Source organism: Alligator sinensis, unplaced genomic scaffold, assembly GCF_000455745.1.
Source record: "Alligator sinensis unplaced genomic scaffold, ASM45574v1 scaffold1800_1, whole genome shotgun sequence".
NCBI lineage: Eukaryota > Metazoa > Chordata > Crocodylia > Alligatoridae > Alligator > Alligator sinensis.
In genome coordinates, this window is record NW_005843058.1 from 351,253 (window position 1) to 373,940 (window position 22,688).

The 22,688-nt window shown below is 47.4% G+C and overlaps 1 protein-coding gene across 3 annotated transcripts; it reads right to left on the reverse strand.

The window, feature by feature from the left end:
• On the reverse strand, window positions 1-21,626 carry LRRC23 (leucine rich repeat containing 23). 3 transcript variants are annotated; one of them, XM_025193487.1, is made up of 8 exons: window positions 21,597-21,626; window positions 17,334-17,470; window positions 17,041-17,153; window positions 12,309-12,562; window positions 12,070-12,200; window positions 1,296-1,432; window positions 559-781; window positions 1-63 (listed from the first exon to the last, which is right to left on the reverse strand). In XM_025193487.1, exons 2-8 carry the CDS (start codon window positions 17,433-17,435, stop codon window positions 28-30), a joined length of 996 nt encoding a protein of 331 aa, XP_025049272.1. In that variant the 5' UTR covers window positions 17,436-17,470; window positions 21,597-21,626; the 3' UTR covers window positions 1-27. The 3 variants fall into 3 exon arrangements, with proteins under 3 accessions (XP_025049272.1, XP_006037112.1, XP_025049271.1); XM_006037050.2 differs by having other exon boundaries at window positions 7-781; XM_025193486.1 differs by lacking the exon at window positions 21,597-21,626 and adding an exon at window positions 17,929-17,966 and having other exon boundaries at window positions 7-781.
• Window positions 21,627-22,688: the final 1,062 nt, after the last annotated feature.

A 22,688-nucleotide genomic window follows, 5' to 3' on the forward strand; every position in this document is an offset into this window, starting at 1 on the left:
CGGGCGCTGGCCGCAGGGCTTCTCGGCTCAGTTGGGCTCCCCGGGGCCGGACTCCTCCGTGTCCTGGCAGACGGGCAGAAGGTCAGAGGGGTGCCCGCCCCAGCCCTCTTGTCTCCTCGAGGTTTGCGCCCGGGGCAGGCGGTGACACCCGGCTGATGCCAAGGGCTCCGTGATGCGGTGACCGCGCTGCAGCCTCAGCTACTGGTTTGGGCCGGCCCAGCTGGTGGGGCCAGATGCGATGGACACCCCTGGTCTAACCTGTTCGGACTTAATCACTAGCAGGCCCCTCACGCAAGTACATGGCACCATGCTCCAAAGCACCAAGGTCACCCTAGCCTGCCACAGGTAAAGCGGGGGGCATGGGCACTGCCAGCACCCTGCTGCAAGGATGGGAAATAACTGGTAAACAGACTCAGGAGCTCTAAGGAAGGCAGCATGCCATGCTCTCCCTTGAGCTCTGTTTTGGGCTCAGTTCCCCTAATCTCACATGAGAGGCCCCCAAGCTCGCCAGCTCCTCTCCTTCCCTAGATGCTCGTTCTTGCCCTGCGCTGCTCCCACCTGCTCCTCCTCCTGGCGATGCTGTCGAAGTTCCTCTGCCTCCATCCGCTCTTCTTGCTCGTAGAAGTCCTTGTCGAGGCGCTCCAGGTGTGAGAGCAGGACCAGGATTTCTAGCCGGTAATCGCCCTCATCTGCACAAGGGTTGTCTAACAGCACCAGTGCCCGCAGCATAGGTAGGACCTGCAGCTTGGCCACTTCCTGCAGCCCAGTGATCCCATTCCCCCTGCAGCAGGGAGAGAGCAGGGCTGATTATGGAGAGCTCCAGTAAGAGTGGGACTGTTCCAGTGAGGGGACACCTGGCTGAAGCCAGCAGCTGAGGTCACTTCACTATCACCACCTTGGGCTCGCTGGATCAGTTGTCTCCCCTTTGCATTCCCCAACAGTTCGTTGAAGGGGTGAGAAGAGAAGGACTAAAAGGGATTTCAGCAAGGGATGCAAGGTACCAGCACAAGATACAGGACTAGGAACAGGTTTCCCTCAAGGAACAAAATAGCAAACAGTGTCCCAAAGGGCTGCTCCAGGAACCAAAGTACTAGAACTCAGAGAGGCTGCAAGTTCTGGAGCCTCTCTGAGACCAGCAGAGGCTATATCAACCAGAGCAGCCTCACCTGCTACAGGGGGCTGGTATGGACTAAAGGCAGTTACGCTGGGCACGTTTTGGGGAGAATAGACTGAAATGTGTATCCCAGCATCCCCAAAAGGCCTGTGGGGCCAAAGCTGACTTGGGGAGAACCAACCTCAGATTGAGGTACTGCAGACACTTCATGTTGCTAGAAAAGCCATCCAGGGTGACCAGCTGGTTGTCACGCAGATGCAGGGTTGTGAGCTGCACCAGGTCTTGTAAGCCCTCCAGGCGACTAATGGAGTTCTGGGCCTGAGCACCAGGGAGGGGAGAGGATGGGACGGGGAAAGAGGAAACGTGGAGAAAGGGAGAAAAAAAATATCAGTAATGATATATTCTAAAGTTTCTGTCATATTCTTTCTACTTATCTCCCTTGAACCATTGTGCTACGTGGCAACTTTCCCTGGGATTGGCCATGGCAACTATTTAACAATAGTTGCCATGTTAGCCTGAAGTCAGGCAGAAAGTAGCGTACATTTGTACCTTATAGACTAACTAAATCAGAAATGCATGAGCTTTCATAAGCAGGAGCTTCCGTCATCAGATGCTAAAGAAGGGACTGTTTAACAGCCCAACGGCAATGTTACACAATGATTTAGGACAAGGTATTTAGAGGAATCCCATCTTCAGTTGAAGTTTCAGGAAAAAAATTAGGGAAGGAAGAGTAGAATAAGATGAGAATTTGACCAATGTTCTGGGATGTATACCTTAACTCATATGACAGAGCATTTTTGATGCCTTGAAGAAGTCAATAACAAAATGTTTTACATCTCTAGTTACATCTCCCAGAGCTCATGCTGGAGCTCTAGGACAAATCCTCATTCCAAAGGGAAAACATCCCCTGCTGAGTAACCCATAGCAATTCTTGCAGTACTAGGGCTAAAATGGGGCATTTTTCCTGACAGAGAGAACACAGTGTGCCCTAGTGAGTCGCTGTATCATAGCCAGCACAGCGTCCCCCCTCACAGTTGTATTTAAGCTATAACCCTTAAGATTCTCACTGTGGCCCTAGAGATGAACAGTGTCAAGAAAAAAAACAAATATCTGGATATAAGCTGGAAGTTTGTAGAATAGGGAACTCTAGCTCAGATCGGCCCAGTTGTGATGGTCCAATACCCTATCCTTGACTTTGGCCAATAACAACTGATATGTCTACATCTCAATAACAACTGCTTCAGAGAAGCAAGAAACCCCGTGGGAGGTAGATATGGGATAATCATTTCTAGGGAAGTTTCTTGCTAATGCCTAATAGTTAGAGATTGGCCTAATACCTGAAGCAGGAGGTTGAGTTTACATTTTATTAGTATTTAGTGGTGTAGCTCAGGATACTCTTGTTATCCATATAAATGTTATTTGAATATTGCTAAGTCCTCAACTCCAATAACTTCTAGTTGCAACAACTTCTAATTGCATGCAATATGAAAAGTGCTTTTGCTTTCTTTTAACAATTTCAAATTAACCATCTTTCAACTTGATTGGCCATGCCCTTCTTTTTGGGTTTTGAGACAGAAAAAACAAAAGTTTGGTTTATAATATCTATATGAATAATGCATTATTAACAATTATTGGTGGGTCTGGGAGCATAGTCTGTAATTAAGTTGCTTGACATGTCCCAACACTTTCCAGTCTAAGACCGCACATTGAGTTGTTTATAACTTTGCCAAAGTTTAATGGTTAAGATAGAAATTTTCTACATCAGCTTTTTGTTTCAGGCTCTTTTTTATTTCAGCCAAAACAGTTCTTGTCACTTCTGGGAAAGTGGTTAGTGAAGAATGCCTTTCTTTTCTTTGTTAAAAAGTTCTGGTGACCTTGCCTTTGAACAGCTTTAGTGCCTCCTTATTTTGCAGCAAGAATAACATGACAGTCAGTTACATGTCTGTTGAAAGCTGAATGAGAACCTTACCAACGTGTGTCAAGTAAGAAGTCTTTGAAAAACTGCAGATTTTACGTATGCCCCGTAGACTTTCTGGAACTTCGCAGCTAAATTCCCTGAAAATCCACACATCAAGTATGAAACTATGAAGCATGCTCCAGCCCAGAACTGAGTAGCACTTTCTTTGTATGCCTGGTAGTTGTGCATGAGGGTTGTTCCCAAAGCTTTCAGTAACAGGTTTAAGAAACACATACCATATTTTCATGTATATACCCCGCACACGGGTATAACCTGCACCCATGTATAACCTGCGGAAAATTGCGTTTTTGAAAAATAGTTGATGCATACCCCACACCCGATTATTCCCTGCACCCCCTTGTATTCCACACACCCCCGGGCGAGGACTCCAAGCCAAGCAGCACCTCTCCACTGGCCCCGGTGGCGGCAGGGCAGGCTGGGGGGCCGTGGCGGGCCTCGCCCTCCATCTCCTTCTCGCCCAGGGGTGCCGCCGCTGCCACCACAGCTGCCCTTCAGGGACTCCTGATGTTACAGGCAGCGGCGGTGCAGCCTGGGCCCAGCGGGGAGGTGGCGCAGCCCCCCCTGGCCCCAGCCCCCGCGGCAGTGGTGGGGCATGTGTACCGTCAGTGACCAGGGAAGTGGGTCCCCCATGGCCAATCTCACCAACAGGGGGTGAGATTTGCACCCCTCACATCAACTGAGCCAGCCATACTGCTGGCTCCAGCATGTGAGGATGGAGGGCCACCAGCACCTGCACCCACAAGAAGGCGCAGAGTTATCGCGGTGGGTGACTCCCTTCTTAGCGGGGCAGAGGGAGCAATCTGTTGCCCTGACCCCTTAGCCCATGAGGTCTGCTGCTTGCCTGGAGCTCATGTCTGTGATGTGACGAAGAGGATCCCCAAATGTGCCCGGCCCTCCAACCACCGCCCCATGCTACTCATCCATGTGGGCACATGTGATATGGCATGGAGCAGTCTGGGCCAGGTCATGTGTGACTACAGGGCTCTGGGGGCTGGGCTCAGGGCTCTGGAGGCTCAGATAGTTTTTTCAACAATCCTCCCAGTCGCAAGATATGGGATCTGGAGGGAAAGGTGCATTGGTGAGGTGAATCGAAGACTCCGGCGATGGTGCCATCACGAGGAGTTTGGCTTCTTTGACCACGGTCTGCACTTCAGAGAGAGTGGACTGTTAGGAAGTGATGGCCTCCACCTCACCTGGAACGGGAAGAAGCTCTTCTTGGCCAGAATGGCTGACCTTCTTGACAGGGCTTTAAAGTAAGACCGCGGGGGGACGGACGGTCTATTAACCGTTCTATCCCAGGTTATGCATTACCAATAACTTGGGCAGCCCAAGGGAACCTGCTCTAATGAAAGCCCAAGGAAAGGTCCCACCTCACCCCATAGGGAAGCTTGGGGCTTCTCATGGCAGACTCAACTGCCTATACACAAATGCCCGGAGCTTGGGAAACAAGCAAAAGGAACTGGCCCTTCTCATATGTGAAAATGACTATGATCTTGTAGGGATAACAGAGAGCTGGTGGGACTCTATCTATGATTGGTCTGTTGCTTTGGAGGATTATACCTTATATAGGAGAGACTGTCTTGGGAAAAAGGGTGGGAGTCTTGCTCTTTATGTCAAGGATCAGTTCATTTCCCTCCAAATTAAGTTTTCTAACCAGGAAGGGCATCTTGAGACCCTCTGGGTCAAAATACAGGGAGCACATGGGGAGGGTGACATACTTGTGGGAGTCTACTGTAGACCTCCCCACCAAGAGGAAAAACTTGGTTACGACTTCAGTATGGAACTGGTCAAGGTTGCGTACTCTCGATGCATGATTGTCGTGGGGGACTTCAACTTCCCTGACATCTCTTGGGATGAGTGCATGGCCAAATGAGATAGGTCACACAGCTTTCTTGCTTACATTGATGACCTCTACCTAACACAGGAAGTCTGTGGGCTAACTTGGGGAGAGGCATTGTTCGATCTGGTTGTGGCCGAAGGGGAAGACCTAGTGAGCAACCTCAGGATCGAGAGGAAGCTTGGTGACAATGACCATGATTTGGTCACCTTCTCAGTTCACCAAAGAGCAGGCAAATCCCTCAGTTAAACTGAAATCCTTAACTTTGGGAAGGCTGACTTTCACAAACTCAGAGATTTGGTAAGTCAGGAAATTAGGGGCCATATCCCCCTAGATAAGGGAGTACATGAGGAATGGTCATCTCTCAAGAACATAATCCTTGAGGCACAGGGGAAAGCCATTCCATCTAACCTGAAATGTAATCAATGGGCAAGGAAACCCCTTGGCTGAACAAGGAACAGTTGGACCTCATTAAACTCAAAAGAGAAGCCTACTCCAGTTGGAAAATGGGAAGTATCAGCAAAGAGGACTACTCAGCACTCGCCTATACCTGTAGGGAGCGGTCCAGAAAAGCCAAGGCACAAACCAAACTCAGGCTAGCTTCGTGTATCAAGGACAACAAAAAGTCCTTCTTCAGATATGTGGGAAGTCAAAAAAAGAATAAAGATAGCATTGGGCCACTGTGGGATCAAATGGGGCAGCTGACATCTGCTGCCCAAGAAAAAGCCAGTCTCCTAAATGATTTTTTTGCATCGGTTTTTCATCCTCCCAAGGGGATCACACTGTCAGAAAGGACATGAACCAGCCTAGGAGTGGGTGGCAGGCCCAAAATTGATGTGGATCAGGTGAAGGAACACCTTGAGAACCAGGACATTCACAAATCCATGGGCCCTGACAGAATGCACCCAAGAGTCTTGAAAGTGCTGGCAGGCATCATTGCACCCCCATTGGCAAAGATAGTCGAAAATTCATGGTGCTTGGGCAAGGTCCCAAAAGACTGGAAAAGGGCCAACATGGTCCTCCCTATCTTCAAGAAAGGGAGGAGGGATAACCCAGGGAATTATAAACGAATCAGTCTGATGTCCATCCCTGGAAAAACCTTAGAGAAAATTGTCAAGGGATCCATCAACACCAGACTAACAGAAGGTAAGCTTCTGAAGGCTGGCCAACACGGCTTTGTGAGTGGCAGGTCTTGCCTGACCAACCTCATCTTCTATGACCAGGTGACATGAGCCCTGGACAAGGGAGATGACGCGGATGTCATGTATCTGGATTTTAAGAAAGCTTTTAACCTAGTTCCCTACGATGTCGTCATGGCTAAGCTGGGGAACTGTGGCCTTAATCATCTTATGGTCCGATGGCTAGATAACTGGCTACAAGGTCGGACTCAAAGAGTACTAGTTGACGGGTCCAAATCAGTGTGGCACAGGGTGAGCAGTGGAGTCCTTCAGAGCTCAGTACTCTTTAACATCTTCATTAATGATCTGGAGTCGGGAGTCAAATGCGAGCCGGCAAAGTTCGCAGATGACACCAAATTATGGGGGAGAGCAGTTACACTACAGGACAGGCTGGGGATACAGGCTGACTTGGACACACTTTCAAGGTGGGCTCACCAAAACCGGATGGCCTTAAATGTTGAGAAGTGTAAGGTACTGCACCTTGGTAGGAAGAACTCGCAACATACTTAGAAGCTCAGCAGTGCTACACTTGCTAGCACCATGACTGAAAGAGACTTGGGGGTCCTGATTGGCCACAAGATAAATATGAGTTACCAATGTGATGCTGTGGCTGGCAAAGCTAACCAAACTCTGGTGTGCATCTACCAATGTATCTCAAGCAAAACCAGGGATGTCATCCTCCCACTTTACTCGGCCTTAGTGAGGCCGCAGCAGGAGTACTGCATCCAGTTTTGGACCCCCCACTTCAGGAGGGATATGGAAAAGCTTGAGAGAGTTCAGAGGAGAGCCACCCTTACGATCCAATGCCTGGAGGGCAGGCCGTACAAGGAGAGGTTGAGGGATTTGGGATGCTTCAGTCTGGAAAAGAGAAGGGTGACTTGGTAGCAGCCTACAATTATATAAGAGGGGTATATCAGTACCTGGCAGAACAGCTGGTTCACCAGATCTCCCTAAGGGATAACAAGATCTAACAGCCACAAACTCCAGGAAGGCTGATTTAGATTAGACGCAAGGAAAAAGTTCTTTACGGTGCGTGTGTCCAGGGTCTGGAACAGACTCCCCCCAGAGGTGATGCAAGCACCTACTCTGAACTCTTTCAAAAAATGTCTGGATATTTTTCTTACTGGGAACACTTGATCCCAGCTGACTTCCTGCCTATGGTGGGGGGGCTGTACTCAATGATTTCATGAGGTCCCTTCCAGCCCCTAATGCAGGGGTGGGCAAGTATTTTGGGCAGAGGGCCACTTACTGAGTTTTGGCAAACCATCGAGGGCCACATGACTGGCAGCCCAGGGCAGATAAATATTAATTTTCTAAATTTTTAGGGGCCCCGTGGGACAGACAGAATGGCCTGGCGGGCTGCATCCAGCCCCCAGGCCGCATTTTGCCCACCCCTGCCCTAATGTCTATGAAATCTATGAAACCCCAACTCTGGGCTGCCACAGGCTGTGCTGGGTCCAGGTATCCAAACTGAGTTCTTGTGCTCCTACACTCCCCTGCTGACACCCAGGCAGAGGAGGAGGAAAAGGATGATGCTGAATGATTGAAATGAAGAGGGGAAAGAGCCGGATTGGAAGGGCAAGAGAGTAGTTTTGACCAAGCAGTCTAGAAGGGAGGTGCAACTAGTACTGTGGAGAGAGAAATGGAGTTCAGAGAGAGGGAAAACTGGTTAATGAAAGATTCTGGGACTGGGAGTTTAGGGAGAAGCTGAGACTGATTGGTCAAAGTGACTGAAACTAGGAGTTGAATTTAGGTGTAGTTCCTGGCTGAAGTAAGGAGATGCAAACCAGGATCAGGAGTGTAGCACATGGAGCAAGAGGAGAGGATTAACAGATTCATACACTGAAGAACAGAAAGGACTTTGATTATGTGTTTCACCTCAGAAGACACTGGGACTATGAGCCAGAGAAAGAAATGAGGAGTTTGGGGGATGGGAGGGAATGGGAGCAAATAGAAGGCAGCAACAGTAGGCAGATCAGACAAAGAGCTGGAAGAAGAGAACAGGGCTGGCTGACAAGGAAAATAAGGAGGAGTAGGTCAGAGAGAAGACAGGGAAGACATGAAGGAGGGAAAACAGTTCTGATGAGAAGCCAGGGTAAGAGAGAGAAGTAGAACTGGCTGGTCAGAGTTTTGGAGAAGAAGTTGGTTTTGGGGTTGGGATTGGATGAGGAGCCCAAAGAGGGAGACTGAGGGCTAGCACTGATGGGAAAAAATGGTGGGGAAAAGAAACAAATTGGACAAGGAGTTGGGGAGGAGGGAAGGAGGACAACTGGGCCTTCTAAGACTAAGTCAGAGATGCTTTTATAAAAAAAAAATTGTATGTATCCGAGGCCAAATTAGCCAAAACTAATTCCAAATCCAAGAGTCCAGAACCATAAGTGGCCCTACTACCAGCAAACATCCTCCACCCACACCTGGGGATTCAGATGTTTCCAAATCCTTTGGCAGGTGTCCTACTTGCAGGTCCAAGCCCCGAGGCTTGGGGTTTGGATGCCCCAGCTTATGTAAGCAACAGCTTATTTCATCAGATGCTATGAAGGGACTTCAGGGAGCAGAGCTCTTAAATAGGAAGCAGTGATTTGAATACAAAAGGTATGGAAGAGGGAGGAACACGGAGGGGATGCTGCTAAGAGAGGCAAAGTGGGTAGGAGAGAGAAAAAAAAAAAGCAGTTAACCCACTGAAGGACATAGGGTTTATAAAACCTAATCCAGGTAATCAAACAAGATTCCATAGTCTCAGTTTAGACCATACTTAACCCAATCCAGCCTGTGGATGATTTCTTGTTCTACAATTTCCCATTCAAGTTGTTTTTTAAAGTTCTGTTATTGAAGAACAGCTATGTTGAGGTTAGTGATGGAATGTCCAGGAAAGTTAGTCTTCTGCCACAGGCTTGTGTGTCTTTCTAAAATGGATGTCAAATCAGTATTCATTCATCTTCTCACCAAGGCACCAGACCTTGCTCCTCCAGACCCAGATGCTATCTGTGCTCCCTTATCCACATGGACAACATCATTGCTGGACTAAACAACAAAGATTACAACATTTAAGGTTCATTCATCTGCTCCTCTACCAATATCATATACACCATTACCTGCTTACAGTGCCCCCCTGCTGTCTATATTGGGTAGACAGGACAATTCCTGTGTAAAAGATTGAATGGACACTGACTAGACATCAATTCCAGTGACCTCTAAGTACTCTGACCTCAAATTAGGTGTTCTTAACAAAATGTTAAAAACCAACTTGAATGGTAAATTGTGGAACAAAATATCATCCACAGGCTGAAACAGATTAACTATGGTTTAAACCGAAACTATAGATTCTCACCCCATTACCTGGATTAGCCTTTTTAACCCCTATCTTCCCCCCCCCCGCATCTCCCTCCCTCTTCCATGCCTCTTCCTCTCCCTCATTAAGTTAACTGCTTTGTTTTTCTCTCCTCTGCCTACATTTGCATCTCTCAGTAGTGCCCCCTTCCTTTTCCTCCCCCTCCCCTGTCCTTTGTATTCAAATCACTGCTTTCTGTTTAGAGGCTCTGCTCCCTGTAGTCTCTTCATAGTATCTGATGAAATAAATTGTTGCTTATATAAACTTATGCATCTGCCTTAGTCTAGAGAGTGCAACTCCATTCTGCCTTCTACCTGGCTTTAATTAGAAATTATGTATTATTGCCACTAACTCATTACTTTGTACTTATCTTGTTTCAGAACTCTTGGCTGTAACCATCTGGGGTTGGTATAGCCTCTTACATAATCAGTCAGCTCCAGTACTTTTTCTGACACTGCTAGACAGAGGTGTAGACACATGACCTCATCTTTGGTACAGCAAGAGCAGAGTGGGGGAGGATTATTTCCAATATCCACTGCTATGAAGGTTGATGCAAAGAAACTATTCAGTTTCTCAGCAAAGTCCTTACCTTCCTTAACTGCTCCTTTTAAAACTATTGGAGATCCAAGAGCCCAACTTACTGCTTCTTGTGCAGGCTATTGTCCTTGCATGATATTTAGGACTAAGTTGAGTCTAGCCTCTCTTCCTATATGCTTTAGAACTAGAAGCAGTCCTTTAACATGCTGGGAAATTATTTCTTCAGACTTTGTCCTGCTGTGTTATTTAAACCAATTCATATGTAGGCAACAGAAGTTCTCTGTGCTATGATCTGTAGTTTTAAAACTGGTATTTGAATCGGGCTTATTGGAGAGGAAATAGCAACACAGCCTCCCATCACATCCTCTGCAGCCTTGGTAGCAACCTCAGTGTGAGCTTGGCGTGCTCTTGGCAGCTGCTGTACAGTTGCTCAGCAGTTTCCCTGCTGGCTGCCTACTCCATAACGAGGAGAGAGGAGACAGTTGCTTCTTGGTCTCTTGTGGGATAAAATCAAGTGTAGTTTGCTGCACTTCCCTCGGCCATTCCCTCGGCCGAGATCACTTTTGAATAGCATGGTGTGGTAGAGGATACCCACCTGTCTAATGCACTGCAGACAAGACACCTTACAAGAGTGTACTATAGCTCCCCAATGGGAGGATCTCATCTACACGCCTACTTTATGGAAATGGAGGATCTCTCCCTAGCTTGCTCCTTTGGCCTGTTGGCTAAGGGAAAGCAAGACTTGGAGGCATTCAGACCCCAAGACCTCCAGGCTTAGGCCTGCACGTAGGATGTCTGCCATGGATTTGTGAGTATCTGAAGCCCCAAACTGAAGAGTCTGGGATGGAGGATACTTGCTTGTGGTAGCACCACATGGACTTGAACGACTGAGTTCTGCTCAGCTGATAGGATTCTGAAGTGATTTGGCTAATTTAACCTGGAACACAACATTTAATTTTTTTTAAAAAGGAGAGAGGAGACACTTGATCTTAGCCAAAAGTCCAAGGCAGGGGACATACCATACCACCATGAGGTGGTGTTTGGCCCAGGTGGTTTTACTTACTTGGCTGGGGAGATACCGTTCTTCTTGGCCTTGAATGGCCTTGGTTTAGTTAGAGTGTGAAGGCTTGTCCCTAGCACTGTGGGTAGGCTGGCCCTGGCAAGTGTCTACAAATGCCTCCAAATGTAAGGATCTCGGCTACACAATTTATGATGATGGGGGCTTTCCCTCTAGCTTGCTCTTTTGGCTTTTTGGTGAGTGGCAAGTGAAATTAAGGGGCATCTCAACTCCATGACCTCCAGGCTTGGGGACTGCATGTAGGATGCCTGCCATGGATTTTGGAGCATCTGAAACCCCAGGATGAGTAGTCTTGGAAACAGGATACTTGCCAGTGGTAGCATCACACAGATTTGAAAGATTGAGCTCTTCTCAGTTCACAGAACTCAGAACTGATTTGTGTGATTTGGCCTGATATGACATTTTTTTTAAAAAGGAGACAGTAAGGGAGGCTTTTTCATTGTCTGCTTCCCTGCTGAGCTCTGGGAGCCCCAAAGAGGAGAGGAATAGAGCTTGCCTGGCTCTGTTTCAGTATAGAAAATCACCCAACAAAAGCTGCTGTTTTTCCTTACATAGCTAAGCAGTTCAGCTCAGAGTAAAGGGTAAGAAAGAAGATGAGAACTAGCAACTAGTTACAGCAACCTGATTCTCTGTAGGGAACTTATAAGTGGTTTCTGATCTATTTCCACTGCCTGAGCTTGTAGAGAAAAGAAGAGGACAGAGACTCTTGTCCCAAAGAATTGATTTCATCCCCCACATTTTGAAATATGTTCAGCCAGAAAAGTTGGACAGTGTTGACTCAGTACAACCCTAGGGCATGGAGATCTACACTCATTTGTAGGGGACAGGTTCCTTGATTGAGCTTCCTGTTGAAGTAAACCAACTGCTTATGAAAGCTTATACATCTCTGATTCAGTTAGTCTATAAGGTGCAAATCAGCCCTGCTTTCAGGCTACCATGGCTAACCAACCATCTCTGAGCTTCCTGTGCCACTCTCTGCAGCATATTACCTCCTTGTGGCCGAGGTCACAAGCTCTTACCAAGTACAGGTTCTTGAGCTTAGGCAGGTGCAGCCCTGCTGTGGTTTCTATCTTATTCCCTCGTAGCTCTAGGGTGTGGAGGTTGGCTAGTTTCCCTGGATCCAGACCTGATATCACCTGGATTTTATTCCCTGAGTGACACACAAGCAAGCAATGAAAGAGTTAATCCCTCCAGAGATCCTTTCCTAGGACATACAGTAAAGATCACCTCCTTGTGCTGAGGCCTAGTACATACATACCCTTAAGGTTGAGACTGCCAAGGCGTGGGTGGCTAATGCCCTCAGTGTCCTTGATGTGGTTGTGGGCAAAGCTGGCAATCTGCAAATAGGGCAGCTCCTGTAGGGTGGCACTGGTCAGTCGATTCCCGTCCACTTTCAGCCATAGCAAGTGGATGAGGCTGCCCAGAGGAGACAGGTCTCGGAGCTGATTCTCTGACAAGTCCACATAACGCAAGTGAATGTAGTTTTGGAGGAGGCCGATGTCTGTCAGGTCCCTGCCAAAGGATGAGAAAATGAAACAAACTTCTCCCTTCTTTCCCCTCTGCCCTTTCCCACTGGTGAGAAGGCTACTACCCAGCCTATATCCTGTCAGGAGAAGTGTCTCTGAAGATGACAAAGGGGAAAAAAAGGCAGACGGCTGGAAACAGAGGGCTGTAGAGCTACAAAGCAGGCCTGGAGTACTTGATGACTCTCAAACTCATGCTAAGCTGGGCATTTTAACTCACAAAAGTTAAAATACAAAATACTGATGCTAACTGCGTAGTGTACAAGAGGATGTGAGTTCATGGCTAGGCCATCTGAGATGAAATAATGAGCTATCACTTCAGTTTATCTTACTATATTCATGATAATTTTAAGCAGGCTTCTAGTTGTCTGGTATGTAACCGTGTGAAAGGTCTATCCTTGATTAATTAGTATGGTAAATATTTCTTTTGCAATTAACTCATGGTATGTACAAGAAGAGACATTCTCCATATGTGATAAGCGTCTCCTGATTTACTTTTATTTTGCTGTTTCCTCCTGATTTACCTTGTTTTGCCTAGTGGTTCCCTTGATCTTTCAAGGACACTGGTGTTTTTCCTGGTTGTTAATCTGTTTCTTGATGCATCCCAAACTTAGAAATGGATAACCTCTTGTCACCAAGGAAGGTAATTCATTCAAATTGGAACTTTCTGATAACCAGTAATGAGCAGTTTGATTAACAGGATTTTCCTGTCAATTACTGCTTGGGATTCTCTTTTGATTTACACAACTAAAAGAATGCTTTGAAGATGCTGGACTAAGGGTATAAGCAGAGGCAACCCAAACAGGGAGCAGGACCCAGGGCAAATCAGCCCATGCGGGGCCCTGCCCCTTCTCCGATCCCACGTGCCCTGGACCTGAAGAAGCCGGCGGCGGTAGGAGGGAAGGTGAGGGGATGCCAGTGACTGGACGCAGAGCCACTGTTCCACCCGGCTCCGCACCGCCTCTGCTCCGCAGGGCCCCCAAAACGTGGGGCCCGGGGTGGCTTCCCCGATTCGCATCCCCCAGGGATGGCCTTGGATTTAAGAAAGAAGTAGAACAGCTAACAGGTGCTTCAAGAGTGAGAAATCTCTCTGACACCAACTACTGCTGTGCTCAGCTTACTCAAGAAGTTGAAGAGAAACAGACCGCCTTTTCATTGCCTGTTGGGTGAGAAATCATCACCTCATAGGTAATTACTGGACTTTTGTTTTGGTTTGGGCTCATTTGACTTTGAATACTTATAGTAAGTAAAGCCTTTCTGTCACTTACTGAACGAGGTGTCATTTCAATCCTCTGATGCTAGTCCAGGACCCCATGTTACAGTACTAGAGTGTGAAGGAGCCTGCCCAAGAAATGGAGGTGGAAGGATAGACCTGGACAAAGAAAGCAGAGATGCTAAAGATGATGAGTGAATGTGTCTATGAGAGAGTGGTCCCAGCATAGAGGGCTTCATGGCCTCCAGGAGAGAAAGGGAAGAGATAGGAAATGACCAGGTTGCCTGGCCAGGGGCCTGTAGCAGGCAAACTGAGTTATGCTAAGGCCTTCCCAGAACTAAGCAACAAAATTGAACAGAGTGCCTTCTGAGGCACTGGGAGATGTGAGTGCTGAGATTTGGCACTGGGCAAGCAAGGGGCAGCCATTTCCCTATAAGGAATGTGGCTGGCATGCGGCCAAGGGATTGGACAATATGAGATGAGAGAAATTACAAAAGTGATGGACAAACAAAGGAACGTGTGTATGTTCTGTGTTGCCCCCCTGGAGAGACAGGAACAGCCTTGGACTTCTTGTTTGAACAACAAGGAATCCAGAAACTAACATCCCATATACCCAGCGGAGGATCTGACACAGGTATCACCAAAGGTCACTGCTGTTACACCTGAAGGAACCTCTTGCCAGGTCATATTGCAAGGAAGAATACTTGTAATAAGCCTAGGGGTTACTATTAAAAGTTCACTTGATACCAAATTGGACAAGGGGCCATGTCAATCCTTGGGGTCTCTGGTAAAAGGAATCCTAGGGGCAACAGAGCCTGTTTCTGCTTTGTGGACATGGACCATGTCCTCCCTGTGGTGCTTGTTGATACATTGGTTGGAGGTAGTAGGTGGCTTAGGGAGGAAGATGCTGCAAGAAACTGATGAACTTGGGTAATGACTGGTTGTGGAAACAGCACCAGAAGATGGTATAAAGAACATAGCTCAGTGGATGCACTCTTACACTCCTAACTACCCATTAGCAGACAGTGAGACAGGGCACTTGGGGTGCCTGCCACTGTAAGGTCAGGCATCCTGCAAAGCTGCTGGCAGGTATGCCAGGTAGAGGGAATCATCTGACTGAGGAGGGCTGGGCTGAATGCAGGCATAAGCTCAGGCCCTGAGAGAAGCCTGGCAGTAAGATCTGGAGTTTGCTGAGAGTGCGGGACCAGAGAGGGTCCAGGAGCCCTTAATGAGGGGCTAAGTAGAAGACAACATCAATAAGGATGCCATCTGAGAGGCATGGGGCATGGTGTAAGGGAGGAAGAGAGCCATGCAATTAGTCCGTAAGGCAGTGACCACAGGCATCTGGTGGTCATTTTGAGGGAGCAATTTGGGAAGCCCTAGGGCAGCCTCCCTCATATCAAAGTAAGACATCAAGGTGTGGTGAGTGATTGCCCAGAAAGTGAGGGCTGCTGGGACTCCGGGGGCTTCATGGCCATTCCTGGAGAGACACCCTGTCACCAAGAGCACTAGCTATAGCTTCAATGTAGCTATCTACCTACTGTATTTATCCATCACAGGCAGAATTCCATTTCCCTTTTGTGTGGCAAAAGGACAGTTTTTTAGCTGCTTACCTGAGCAGTTTTGGCACTTATCACTACACCAGGGACAGGTCAGTGCACATGTATAGGCTAACCTGGTACACAGCTCTTTATATGAGCATAAGTCCCCATGTTCTATCCCCAGTAGATGAATAGTTAAGATACTCACCTAGGAAGTAAGTTACAGGCACCCCCCTTGACCAGGTAACAGATCTTTGACTTCCTAACACAGTGCTGTAACCACCATGCTGCAAGTCCACTCCTTCTCTGGTGGTCCCTTTGCAGCTCAGTCAGTAGCTGCCCCCTGCATTTACTGGATGAAATGGCTGGAGAGCAGTGCAGTGGGGAGGTTTCTGCCTCACTGGAGACAAGGGTCTAGACAAGAACCCAAAAGCCCTGCCCCACTGAGCGTAGCAGCCACCTCACTGACCCCTACATTCTCTAGCTCATTTGCTTCTCACCCCCCACCCCTCCATATCTCTCCCTCTTGGCTGCCCAGGAGGCAAGCTTCAAAGGAAGAGAAGGGTGTGGCTGATACCTGATCCATGGTGTGGTGGTCATGTGTTAGGAAGTCAGCAAGGCAAGTCCAAACCCAGTATGGGAAAGGGGCAATCTAAGTCTGCCTACTTCCTAGAGAAGACTGAGAGGGTATTTAATAGCAACTTTCAACTACCTAAAGTGGGGTTCCAAAGAGGATGGAGATAGATTGTTCTCAGTGGTGGCAGATGACAGAACAAGGAGCAATGGTTTCAATTCGCAGCATGGGAAGTTTAGCCTAGATATTAGGAAAAACTCTCTCACTAGGAGGGTAGGAAAGCACTGGAGCTGGTTACCTAGAGAGGTTGTAGAATCTCCATCCTTGGAGGTTTTTAAGACCTGCCTAGACAAAGCCTTGACTGGGATGATATAATTGGGCTGGTTCTGCTTTGAGCAGAGAGTGGGGTGAGAGTGTGGACTAGATGACTTCCTGAGGTCCCTTTCAACCCTAATTTTCTCTGATTCTAAATTTCCCAACTGCTTGAAGCCATTGCTGCCCCCACATCCACCTGCATTTAACAACCATTAGTCATGGGTTTCTGTCCAGCTACATTTTCATAACTTATGCATCCAGAATGGGTGCATGGACATAGTCATAGTGCCTGCATAGCCAGTGCATAGTCACCTGTGTGCGCTCAGGCTAATGTGCACGCTTAGGTATCTGCAATGCAGAGGGTAATAAAAAAGACTACCTACATGTTTGTGTCAAATAGGCTACTTGTATGGCTGGAAAAGTGCCATTCAGGCACCCAAAAGGAACAGCGTTTTGTTCTATGTGGCTGTCTCAGAGAATGGCCCCGGTGCTCATTCTTGCCTAGCTCTCTAACAAGCCCATGATTAGTTCTCTTGATACTTCATTGAACCTGGATACGCAGGTGCAGGTCAGGCCTGCCCTACTGCAGTGAGATTTCAGTTAAGGCCTGATTTCTGGGCATCTGCAGCTGAAGCAACCAGGGACTCCACAACCACAAAGACAGGCCTCAGCAATACCCTCCTGATGCAAGAGGCTGAATTCTAGTTGGTCAGGGATCATCTGATGTCAGGTGGTTCAGCTACATGTAGCAAGGGACAGGGCTTATAAATCTGTGAGGAGAAGCAGACCCAGGGGAGGAGGAAGCATGATATTTCCCTACTTACTTTTCCTTTGCTTCTAGTTTCACATAAGCATGAGCCAGGCCATTGCCAGTTTTGCACAGGAGCGAGAGGCCTTCCTTCATGATCTCCTCTGTCAGAGGGTTTGAGATCAATCTCTGGGATGGGGGGGTGGAGAGGTGGAAACAACACAGACAGAATCAGACAGTAAGAGAAAGTATCAAACAAAAACTACGGCTGCCCCCTCCCTTCTAGTCTCAGCTACCACATGACCCCCTCATAGAGATTGCCCTTCCCTCATGCTCAAGGACTCCCATTTCTCTGTCCTGCTTCCTTACCTCCTCCTCCTGCTCTGCTGACTCCTTCTCTTCTTCCCCATCTTCTCCCTCCTTTTCCAGTTCATTGGCATCAGACTCATCATCAAACTCCTCATCTGACATCTTCAGGGACTGAAGCTTCCAGCCTAGCAAAGGTCCTGTTAGAAAAGGAGCTGATGTTGGCTCCAGAGCTGTTAGACAGCCGTCCCAGGCAGTCAGGGCTGCTGTCCACCTAGATGGCAGCTCCCGCTAGGGATGGCTCTCCTCAGGGCAGGGGCCCCATGAGACCTGTTAGGGATGCTAAAGGGGGTCAGCCTCTGTTCCGGTCGGTCACACTGACACAACCCCATGCCCTGCTGAAGACCCACTGCCTTGCTCCATCTCCTAGGGCCTTAGAAACTTCCATCTGCTGGGAAGCAGGTGTGACAGGAGAGGCTGGGAGGTGGTGCCTTGGGGGTGCAGAGCCCTAACCCCAGCCTCCAGGTGCTGAAACGGGCGCAGGTGTAACAGCAGACCCTGGTGACTGCTCCCTTGTTCCTCATACATGGGGCCTCCTGCTCCCTGCCCTCCGTCTCCACCCCAAGCTGCGAGGTAACCCCCCGGAGAGGTCACCCACCCCAGCTCCTGGCTGCTTCAGGAACCAGTCACTTGCAGCCAGAGGGAGGGTTTGTTTACTAGTCCTATGGAAACCCAGGAGGGTAGGAGCTGCTGCCATGGCAACACCGGGTGGGTGACAAATCCTCACTGGAGGGTACTTGCAGAGCATTGGTGAGAAGGGGACAGAGGTGTGGCCTGCAAGCTGACTGGCAGCTATACAGTGATTTGCAAAAGGGTCCCTAGAGACAAAGCCTGGAGGCTGGGCTGTGGCTGGCCAGGCCAATGGGGAAGCGGCCTAGTGACTTAAATGGCATTTCCCCGCTGGAAGGTGAATCACTGTGACAGAGAAAGAGCAGGAGGGTCACTTCTGCAGGCATGGAAACCAGTTTAATATTGTCCTTTCTATAGCTGTCTTTAAATATCAGATGACTGTTATCATGTCCCCCCCTCAGTCTGCCCTTCTCTAGTATAAACAGGCAACATGCCTTCAACCTTTCCTTATTGGTTATGTCTTCCCAGTCTCTACTAAATACCCCACACATCTCAGAACTGCAATAGTCTTTTTCATACCTGAATCACACTATTGGTTCATTCATCCTACATTTGATTAATATACTCAGTTTTCTCTCTTCCTCTGACCCTTCAATCTATGATTCTTCATCTTACAACATTCTTGGTCTGGCATTTTCATATTTATTACTCCACTCAACAAGATGATCTCATTCTTCCTGCATGATTATCCAGTCCTCTTTTGTATTGATAATACTTCCCAACTTGCTGTCACCTTCAGATTTCAAAAGCGCACAGCTAATTTTTGCACCAAGGTCACTAATGAAAATATTAAACAGCATGAGTCCCAAGACTGATCTCTCAGGAACATGACTAGTAAACCATCCCATCCAGTACCTCCCCTTTCCGTGTAACCTGTTCACATATCCTATTTAAGCAGCTCTTAATCCACTTTACAATTATAGTGTTAACCCCATATTTTCCATTTTAGGTAATAATTTCCTACTAGGCATAGTATCAAATGCTTTAACCTTAGATAGATTAGGTCCACCATATTTCCCTTCTGTAAGAAGTCAGTTATTCTGTCATAAAAGGAAATTAGATTGATTAGACAGTTATTCCTCATTTTGTATTTGTGCATTTGATTTTTCCTTCTTAAATGCCATACTTTGCATTTATCTATATTGAAAATTATGTTGTCAATTTGAGATCATTTCTCTGATTTTTCAGTATCATTTTGAATGCTAACCTTGTCCTCCTGAGTGTTTGCAACTCCAAGCAGTTTGGGGGCATCTGCAAATTCTATCAATGAACTCTCTCTTTCATCATTAAGTGGTTAATGAAAATATCCACTATAACTGGGTCCAGGATAGACCCCTGGGGACCGCACTTGAAATACCCTACCAGTTTGACAGCAAACCATTGATGACTTCTCTTTGAGTATGTTTGCATGTTTTTAATTAGTTATATCACCTAAGCAGGTAAGCCTGAGAGCCAGCAGCACAGTGATGCGGCCAGGTGCCCAGGGCACAGGAGTAGTGGCAACTTCAGTTTGCCACTGTGCCATTGGCACAGTTGTAATTACAATCGCAAACCTGCCAGCAGTAGCAGGTTTTTTTCATCCCCTCTGCCAGGTAGGCACCCGGGGTGGTTGCCCCAGTCACTCTGCCCTAATTTGGCCTACACAGGTCTGGTTGGCAATTGTAGCTGAGATTATTTGGTCGAGCAGCTTCTGTGGTCCCAGCACTGACATTTTTGGTCATTATGAGTTAAACTTCCCCATGGAACCAATTCCAGGTGATCATTTTAAATTCTTCATGTCTACAAGTGTCATTTGGGAGAGGTTCAAATTGAGTTTATCCATGCTAATCCTGGTTGGTGTCAGTGACCATCCAACTGCCAACGCAATGCAGCTAATACCAAAGTCCAAGGCCCTGTACCCATAATCTCCAATGTTTGTTGCTGTTTCACAGCCCTGACCTCTAAGCTGTAACTAGATTCTTTAGATAAGCTGTAGTTTTCACATTCTGCTGTTCAGAAGGCTGAACTGATTCAACCTGAGCTGGCCAAAATTTTTTAAGCTCTTGATCTCACACATCTATAGCTTGTGTATCAGCTATGATCCCTCCACAAACCTGACCTCCTCCCACAATCTCTGGTCTGGACTGGACTAACTATACTGATCACAGAAATATAGAAAAATAGGGGTGGAAAGGACCTCAGGAGGTCATCCAACCCAAAGCCCTGGTCCAGGCAAGTCACCATAGTCTAAATCACCACAAAAAACTGATCAGTAACCTCTGCCATGTTCTCTTTCCTCTCCCCGCCCAACACTTTTTCTTCTCGTGTCACTGGTTGACAGGGTTCTGTGGTCTTTTAATGGCTCTTCACTTCTGATTTTTTCTACCCTCTTCTCTGTGGTTGCTTATTTCCCTGGTCCCTATTTTCATTCCTTCTCTCCTTCTTAACCTTTCTCCCTCTCTTAGTACAAGCCTTACCTAATCATTCTCATCCTCAGGGAACCATGCCTTCATCTCACCTGCCTCTCTAGCAATTGATCCATATCCTTTCTTTCTTCTGTTCACACCATTTCCACTGATATTTCTACATTGTTTGTTCACAAATTTACCTATTCACTCCCTGTCTGTCTCCTAGAGAGGTTTCCACAGGGGAAATGAGCTAAGTAAAACCTGGTGAGGCTTCTCTATGTCTTGAGAAAAGTCCTGAAGTATTTATAGTGAACCATCCTGCACTGGGTTCGTTCCCCTGGTTGTGAGTTTCCTGGGCTGACTCCGCATCTGAGGGAGAAAGAGGTTGGTTCATTCTTCTGATACTGAAATTAGCATCAGTCATTACATTGATATCAGAATGAGAGATCCTCATAGGTCACTTCAGGCACCTGATTTCTCATTCTTCAAACCATCCACCCAGTGCTGTCTCCTACAGAGACCTTTCTGAGAGGCTGAGGGACAAGGCTTATTTAGCATGGAGACGAGAAGACTGAGAGGGATTTAACAGCAGCCTTCAACTATTTGAAGGGTGGTTGCAAAGAGGATGGTTCTAGACTGTTCTCAGTGATGGTAGGTGATAGAACGAGGACCAATGGCTTCAAGTTGCTGTAAGGGAAGTTTAAGTTAGATATTAGGAAAAAAACCTCTCTCACTAGAAGGGTAGTATAGCACTGGGACAGGCTGCCCAGAAAGGTTGTGGAATCTCCATCCTTGGAGGCTTTTATTTGGGGATGGTTCTGCTTTCAGCAGAGGGTTGGACTAGGTGACCTCCTGAGCTCCCTTCCAACCCCCATTTTCTGTGGTTTCTAGGTATTCTCTTACATTTAATTTCTAATTCTCTAAGAAACTTTTAAAGCTATCTAGCAAGATAGTAGACAGGAAAGGGCTTGTGTATTTTTCTTTCTCCCCCCCCACTTCTTTCTGATGGATGAAAAATGTCTGAAAAAGATGGATGGTTATATGTGTAGGTGTGATTTTTTTTCCAGTCTGAGTTTTACAATACAAATTCAGGTCTTGTCTATGTGCGGGCCGGGAGCGACCCGAGCCCTTTTCGCGCTGCACGCGGGCTGTGGCCAGCAGCCCGGGCACGCCGGGGCAGAGAGGGAAGGCCTTTGAGCTGGAATTAGGCACGGACGCATAGTGGTAGTTTAAAAGATTGTTTACTTACACCGAGATGGCAGCAGTGTAGGCCGGGAAGACTGGTTTAGTTGCGGTTACAGACACAGACAACACAGACGGTCTCGTGGAGGGTGCTAGGCTCCACCGTGCCGAGCTCATAGAAATCGTAAGTACGTCTTATAAAAGTTGCGTTCGAAGACGGGAAGAGGTGGGCGGTGGATCAGGCCGCCACGCTCCTCTGGATCTCACACAGGGTTTCTATTACCCTGCCGTGTACCCAGAGTCCCCACGAGATGGATGTGGAGTCCTCTTCAGCTTGGGCGGAAACTGCTCAAGCTTCTTATATGGCTAACAGGCCAATCGCTAGCCGCCACGTCTGAATAATTTAGCGCTAGCCAATCACGGGGAACGAATCTGCATACCGGTGGCGGGAACTCTTTTGCACCGTGCATTCCTCTTGCAACATGAGCAATGCACTCTGCAAAAGAAGCTGCAGAAAAGGCGGGAAACTGATCCCTGCACCGGGGTTTCCTCTGCAACAGGAAACACTCCCGTGCAATGCTCTGCAACTTGACGGGGATAATTCTGGTGCCGAAGCGCACACACACAATCATGCCTTTTGGGTCATGACAGTCTATAGTGTTTTTCCTGGAAGACTAATGGATTATTAGGTAATTTGTATTCATATGAGATCAGAGAAACCATGCAAGTGTACAAATGAAGTCTAATTATTTAAAAGAAGGGATTTGCTTTTTAGTCAGGATAACACAGTCTTCCTCCTTGCTTTCCTCTCTCACTCTCTCTTCTTTTAACACCTAACAAGCAATTCAGAGAAAATCTCCTTGTTAAAGATCCAACACCCCTCTCCATTTAAGAAATGACAGAGCTCCCAGTCCACAGAGAGGTCCAACAAAAACAGGGAAGACTTGGCATTCTTAGCAATTTCAAGAAAAAATTAAGCAAAGCCCCACTTAAAAAAAAAATCCTCGCACTCTTGTCCTCTCAAAGCAGTAAAATAAAGGCACCAGTCCTAGGTGGTGGATTTTTTTTTTGTCCTACCTAAGTGATCTTTATGAGATTTTTGCTCAGCTCTTCATCTAACAGTGCTAAGCAGGAAAGAAAGGAGCAAGAAACCCACAGA

Excerpts from the sequence above, each read along its gene's own strand:
- LRRC23 (XM_006037050.2), bottom strand. The coding sequence starts at position 17,435 with ATGTCAGATGAGGAGTTTGATGATGAGTCTGATGCCAATGAACTGGAA. Across the intron at positions 1,433-12,069 it reads AGCTCAAGAACCTGTACTTG|GCCCAGAACTCCATTAGTCG; the intron begins GTAAGAGCTTGT and ends CCTGGTGCTCAG. Across the intron at positions 782-1,295 it reads CTGCAGTACCTCAATCTGAG|GGGGAATGGGATCACTGGGC; the intron begins GTTGGTTCTCCC and ends TCCCTGCTGCAG.